This window comes from Cydia pomonella, chromosome 12 (assembly GCF_033807575.1).
Source record: "Cydia pomonella isolate Wapato2018A chromosome 12, ilCydPomo1, whole genome shotgun sequence".
Taxonomy (NCBI): Eukaryota; Metazoa; Arthropoda; class Insecta; order Lepidoptera; family Tortricidae; genus Cydia; species Cydia pomonella.
Genome location: NC_084714.1, coordinates 18,626,315 through 18,633,494, shown reverse-complemented (window position 1 = coordinate 18,633,494; position 7,180 = coordinate 18,626,315). Strand labels below are relative to the sequence as shown.

The window sequence follows — 7,180 nt, the reverse complement described above, 5'->3', positions numbered from 1 at the left end:
GAAAATCGAAATTCGTCAATTGCGGGCATTTTTCTCTGTCACTCTAATTACGTCTTAGTGAGAGTAAAAGAGAAAGATCCCCGCAATTTGCGAATTTCGGTTTTCGCGGTAGGCCCCCAGTTACTATACTACACCCCGTTTTTTTCAGATTAGAAATTTTATAACCACAAAAATAGTAACTTTTTTCTCTAAAATTAAATCTGAGTAACTATGCACTGAATTACCTATAGTATCGTTTACATATGATTGTACCGCAATATTGGATATCATATGGCGCATTTACATTCGCTTGCGAGTATGTAAACGGTGGGCTCGTGGCTTGGCTCGCCGCTCGCCGAACTCGCGGCCGGAACGGTTTTTGGGCACTAGTCAAAGGAGCTCGCGGGGGACGCGCGCTTGCTGTTTACATTCGCGTTCAGCTTTTCATTCGATTACAAACCTTATACCATGCCGTTTGAGTTTAAAATTGATTAGCTCGACTAGCTTAGGGGCTGTGGCCGAGACACGAGACGAGCTGAACCACGAGCCGCGAATGTATAAATCTGCGGGTAGGAACCTTAGCATTTCGGAAGAGAAAGTTAATTACTGCTACTTTTATAGTTAGAAAAATTCCTTATCGTAAAAAAAAGCGGCCAAGTGCGAGTCGGACTCGCGCATGAAGGGTTCCGTACCATTTAAGACGTATTAAAAAAAATCTACTTGCTAGATCTTGTTCAACATTTTACCACTTTGGACACACATTTTACCACTTTGGAAGTGTCTCTCGCGCAAACTATTCAGTTTAGAAAAAAATTATATTACGAACCTAAATATCATTTTTGAAGACCTATCCATAGATACCTCACACGTATGGGTTTGATGAAAAAAGATTTTTTGAGTTTCAGTTCTAAGTATGGGGAACCCCCAAAATTTATTGTTTCTTTTCTATTTTTGTGTGAACATCTTAATGCGGTTCATAGAATACATCCACTTACTAAGTTTGAACAGTATAACTCTTATAGTTTCGGAAAAAAGTGGCTGTGACATAATCGGACAGACAGACGGATATGACGAATCTATAAGGGTTCCGTTTTTTGCCATTTGGCTACGGAACCCTAAAAACGGAGTATATGCGAAATGGACACTTATGTATGGCGACCGTCAGAATTTGACAGCTAAACTATTTAGGTGTCGCTATATGTCCCCGTACATTATGTGGTATCCCTGGCTGTCAAAAGTTGATGATTGCAAATTCAGTAACCGCAAAATACAAAAGGCGCCGTAAAGCGCCATCACCTATTTCTGTTGTCAAGTCAAACTCAGGTGCACGGATTCTTTTTAGACTAGGTATCGAATAACTCTATGAGATGCATAATATTGTCTCTATAATTTGGCAAGCCAATAATAATGTAATGTATTAATGTTATAATTTGAATATAAGGTCAGCCAGGACAATTGCAACTGTGGGGTATTTGCAACTATGGGGCAAATGCACTCTTAAGAAGTGAGTAATAATGAGAATTATAATGACTGATGAAAGTATGTGATGAATACAAGAGTTGCATTGTTCCCATGGTTGCAATTGCCCCGGGTAACCTTATATTAATATTATGATTTAAATTTATAATTATATTAATTATGGACCCGGTGTGAAGTAAAGAATATATAATATAATATAATTTCCGTCAGTAGAAAAGGACAGCAAATTTAACTCATTGAGTGCTGGGTGCGTAGCCAACGTGCTTATCGCTAACGCTCCGTAGCGAACGAAACGCATCTGCCACTGTCGCACGAATATGCAAGAGTGATAGAAAGAGATGACTACACTACGCTACGGAGCGTTAACGATTGGCACGTTGGCTAAGCACCCTGGGAACCCGCTCGGTGGGTTCTCTGTTTGTAGACGCTTTCCTGTACAAAGCGGGCAAACGTTTGGATCAGCTACGAGCGTAGCGCTACGAAAACGTTGGCGCGAAGGATTATCCTTCCATAGACAATTTGAATTTCGCGCCTTTTTCTACTGACAAAGTGAGTTTGCCAGAGTATAACTAATTGTATGATTTAGAACTCAGTAGCATCAACTTTACCGTTTGGGGACCTAACAGGAGAATTATGAATGAATGAATGAATGAATATTTTTATTTCATGTAACACATGGACTCATATTTATTTATATTATAAATTCGTACTCAATTTAATGTTTACAACATTTATTTTATTTTTTAAAAGCTTTCACGACCACAGAAACAGGATGTGGCTGTATGTAATAAATATAGAACTTTATGACCATGTGAATTAAGTCTAAATTTACTTATCAAAATACTATTTCTCATTCGTAGTCGCAGTTAACAAGTTGTACAGTCAGCAATTCATATAATGTAACACTTAAAGTATAGTTCATTTCATTAACCATTGATATATTTAAAAAAATGCACATACCATTCATCGGAGCTAGTAAGTTTACTATTTCACTCCTTTATTATCATAGAAAAACGAACTTTATTGTTATAAAGTTAAGGTTCTAATTCCAGTGTTATGCAGCCTGAACTCCTGTACAAATATGATGGTCGCACTTGTCTACGTGACAGCATGATAGTCAGTGTCTCTCTCGTTCAATCCCACGGTGTTAAAAAGTGATAGTTGCTTTATCACGTGGATAACTCCGTCCATCATACGCCCACTGAACGGTCTTTGAAATATACTCAGACACACCCACTTTGTCAGTAGAAAAAAAACGAATTTAATTTTTCTATGAGAAGTCAAAAATTACGCCTACATTTTTTAAATTTGCCGCTTTTTTTTCTACTGACATAGTGGGTGTGGGTATATCATATCAACCTTAGCATCACAACAATCATTGTCATTAACCCGTCGTCTACCTAGAACGGATATCTCCGGCCAAAAAAGCTATATACATTTGTCTAGGTTTTGAGAAAAAAGCACCCCTCTTTATACCCCGGCCGGAGATCTCCTTCCAGTATTTTGTGTCCCGTATTTTTTACGTACGGAGATCTCCGGCCATTTTAACCCGTCGAAAAGCAGTTTTATTAAAATCAAAATAAAGCTGCTTTTTGACTGCGAATTTTCTCTAGCGCTAAAATAATCCGTCGTAACAAATCTGGGATGGCCCGTGCAGGTGGGGAGCAAACAAGGGGGGAGACAAGGGCAACAAACAATTGGCCGGTAATCTCCGGCCTGGGTAGATAGAGAGGTGCTTTTTTTGACAGATTGGTAGACAATAGCTTAATGCTGTTAATTTTATCAATCATCATCATCGGCATTCCACGCAGACAATGTCACGGGCAAAAAAGTATACGTGAATATCGCCGTCTCGCTCACACATGAGCGGGGTACCAATCCGGATCCAATGCGAAGACCACCTAAATATACAGATGTAGTGCATAATTATTTTCCATCGTAATTTCACGGAAACGTACGAACAATACGATTTCCGAGACAATACGATGGAAAACAACTATGCACTACATCTGTAGTCGGGAGTAAATTGGTTTTTGATAATTATGAATTGACCCTTATAGGCATATATCTCCGGTTAAGAGTGTAAAACTGCCAAATTCATTTTTGAAAACAGATAAATTTGTACCTATTTTTGTAGACATTAAGTTTAAAATAAGTAAATTTCAAATAAGGATTTGTACCTATTTTTGTATACATTAAAGTTAAAAATATACATTTCAAAAATGGATTTAGCAGGTTTCCACTATTAACCGACGATATGAAGCTAAAATCTACCGTTTAACTATAACTGATAGTCCTTCATATAAATAATATGGAAGGTAGAGGTAAGGAAAGAAATCTCCATAGGCAGAACTGTTGCTAAAGTGTCCAGCTGTCAGTTATAAATAATAGTTCCAAAACTCTCCAGAGTAGCGCTAGAGTAGCTAACAACCTGAACGTTATTGACGAAGTGAAGTGCGCTGTCTATGATTTGATTTTATTTTCAAATATTCTAGATATTGTAGCGCCACCTATTGAAGGTTTTTTGACGAACACTTTTTGGTAAGTATATGGAGATTTCATTCCTTACCTTCCATAATAAATAAGGGTCAATTAATAACTGTCGAAAATCAATTCTTACGTTACTCCAACCCTAGCGCTATCTCCCTCTAATGTTCGTCAAGATGCGCGTAAACACGCCTAAGTTTCTCTCTCTTGTTCTTGTTGGCGTGTTTCTTCTCTAACTTCCACGGCTTGCTCATCATCTGCTCGGCTGACTGCGCCCCGACGATACTGGAAAATGGACTTTATTGTAATGATGTAAGGTTGGATTTAGGACACCGTCAACTATGGGAACGCAACATTTATTCATCGTCTTCCTCGCATTGTCCCGGAATTTTGTCACGACTTATAGGAGCCTGGGGTCCGCTTGGCAACTGTCCACGCATGTAGGGGTGGACGAGAAGATCTTGGGGTCGTGGATGAGGTGAGTTAATGACACTCGTAGTCCAATACATGCACGTATAATAATTTAACTTTTGTAATACATAGATTGTAAGCGGACGGGCACAACCATCCGTCGCAAGATTGCTGAGAGAATGGCCGCTGCCGGCCTTCTCCGCGCCTCGCACCATGCATTGCGTCGGCGACGGCTCCCGAAGATACCCGAACAAAGACGAGGCGTTAACAGCAACTAATCCCGAGAATTTGCGCAGACACTAGTTTTTCGAAAGCGACTGCCATCTGACCTTCCAACCCAGAGAGTAAACTAAGCCTTATTGGGATAAGTCCGGTATCCTCACGATGTTTTCCTTCACCAAAAAGCGACTGGTAAATATCAAATGATATTTCGTACATAAGTTCGCAAAATCACGTTATATTATAAGAAAAAATTAAGTAAGTAGTTACACTCACCGCAGTACTAATTGGCGACTGAGGTTATAATGCTATCTCGTTTACTCTGCTGAAGACCTATCAAGAGTGAAAGAGATAGCATCACGACCTCAGTCGCCAGTTGGTATTGCGGCTACTATATTTTTTATTTTATTTTATTTATTAGGAGAACAAACAGAGTAAAATGTACATAAGGTTCTATTAAAACTAACTTACACGTAAAACATGCATTTTCCTCCACGACAGTCCTCACTGAGATACACAGTCCAGTTCAGTTTACTTATTCTAATTATGATATATATAGGGGTGTATGACTTTCTCTATAGGGATGTGTTGCCATATTTAATGACAGGAGAGAACTACCAATCTGCCATATTTGACTGAATATGAAAAATGAAATTTTTTTCTCAAAGATAGCATTATTTACCCTTTGAGTGTAAATAAAAATACCCTTTGAGTGTAACGAAATCTATAGTATTTATAAAAAAAATACCCACGAGAAATGGTAAGAATGCAGTTTATTTTTTCAAATAAATGTTTTGTTTTATATTTTAACCGTGTGACCGTCAAAGACGTCAACTGACGTGCGATTCTACAGCCCAATATCAAATCTTGTATTTATAAAAATAATACACACGATAACCGGCAAGAATTACAGTTTTTTTGTAAATAAAATATTTTTGTTTTATATTTTAACTCTGTGACCGTCATAGACGTCATCTGACGTGCGGTTCTGCAGCCCAATATCAATCAAAATTGAAAAAATAAATAAAACAATAGCTACCATACACAAATACACACACACTAACAGCTTTACAAAAAATAAATAGGGTTTTGTTTTACAAGGGGGCAAAGGTGTTGTTTCACCGCTGGTGATAATATAGGACTTTAATTACAGAGTGGAATCTTGAGCGTTGCGAGGGTTTCAAGGCAAGAGGGTAAAATAAACTTTGCCTCCGATTGAAACACAAAAATCAGCACAATAACGCGAGAAAAACACTAATGAAACTCCAAAAAAATCAAATCAAAATGACCTTAATAAGAAATTATCATTCAAAATCATCATTTAAAAGTCAATTCTACCAGCTAACATAAGGAAACTACTCAAAATTGGCCTCAAAATCAAGAGGGCCTTTTCCAGTTGGTGTGGTGAAAATTAATTTGTGTGGCAAATTTTTGTGAGTTCTTTTATCGGTGCTTTTGTAATGGAAAAAAAAATATCGGTATTATAACGGTATTTTTCGTTCTTTTGTTAATTTTTTCATTTTTAATGGTACAATCTAATAATACGAAGTTGTTACCTAAATACATGATTCAGTCCTACGTAAATAGCATAAAATTATTAAAAACATTGGGCTATTTCGGGACTTAAAAAAAACGGTTCCGAGCTCTGGTGCGTACAGCGACCTCGAAGGTACTAATTTATATTTCTCTGCGTGTGGTCGCGCGAATTAACGACGAAAACAAATGAAGGGCGCCAAATACTGGCTACTTGCCAACGTGGCGTAGAACTTTGCGAGGGCTAACGAACGCGCGGGCTGGCCCAAATGTTTTGTTGTTGGGTCATACTCAGAAAAAGTTAAGCTAGTCGCTATTTCATTACATGTTTTTCTTAAATTAATAATGCAATAAGGGTAAATATATTTAACCTGTTAATTCCCACCATACAAAAAAAATCGGGTTGCACTCGGAGAGTGCCGGCAGACATGAAAACTTGAATATTAACGTTGTGCATTTCTGATATTTTGGAGAAATTGTGTAGCAGTTTTATAAAAAGAGATAATTCTCTGTTATACGTACGTAAATAAATTTGAGTGTGGAAGATATTGTGAAATGTGAATGTTAGTGTTAATATATAACATATACGGAGTAATTCATGAGACATGAGCAGGACTACAGCCTACACAATCAGTAAATGTGAATGAATCGTTCACCATCATATTAAGTAAAACAATCACGCTTTTTTTCTGTTATTTAACTTTTTGGTAAGGAAAAATTTGAGTATCTACAATCATGGACACCCAACAACACAATGATACAATACAACACAATTAACAAAGATTAAACCTCTTTAATCGTTATGACAGCACTTTGATTATGAAGAAAATAAAATGTCACACTTGAATAAGATACGATTTTTCAAAAGTAACCAGGCTTCGATGACATTCAATCTGCACGTCACCATGACGTCACGTGTCCGTCTTACGAATTTTCAATCTGACGGTCACGTGACACCTGACGCCCTGACGCGAGTTTAACATTTTTTCCCCATCACAAAAAGTGCACAGCGCCGCTAAAGAAGTTTTCACTTCAAAAAAGTCCGCCATTCGTACATATGTAGTGCACCAAT

General features: G+C 37.6%; 1 protein-coding gene across 1 annotated transcript in view; it reads right to left on the bottom strand.

Annotated features, from left to right (window-relative positions):
* Positions 1–2,100: 2,100 nt before the first annotated feature.
* Positions 2,101–7,180, bottom strand: part of LOC133523781 (large subunit GTPase 1 homolog) — a 28,751-nt gene continuing 23,671 nt past the window's right edge. The window contains exon 11 of the mRNA XM_061859512.1: positions 2,101–4,230. Coding sequence (XP_061715496.1) covers positions 4,107–4,230 — 124 coding nt within the window. The 3' untranslated portion in view covers positions 2,101–4,106. The remainder of the gene's footprint in view (positions 4,231–7,180) is intronic.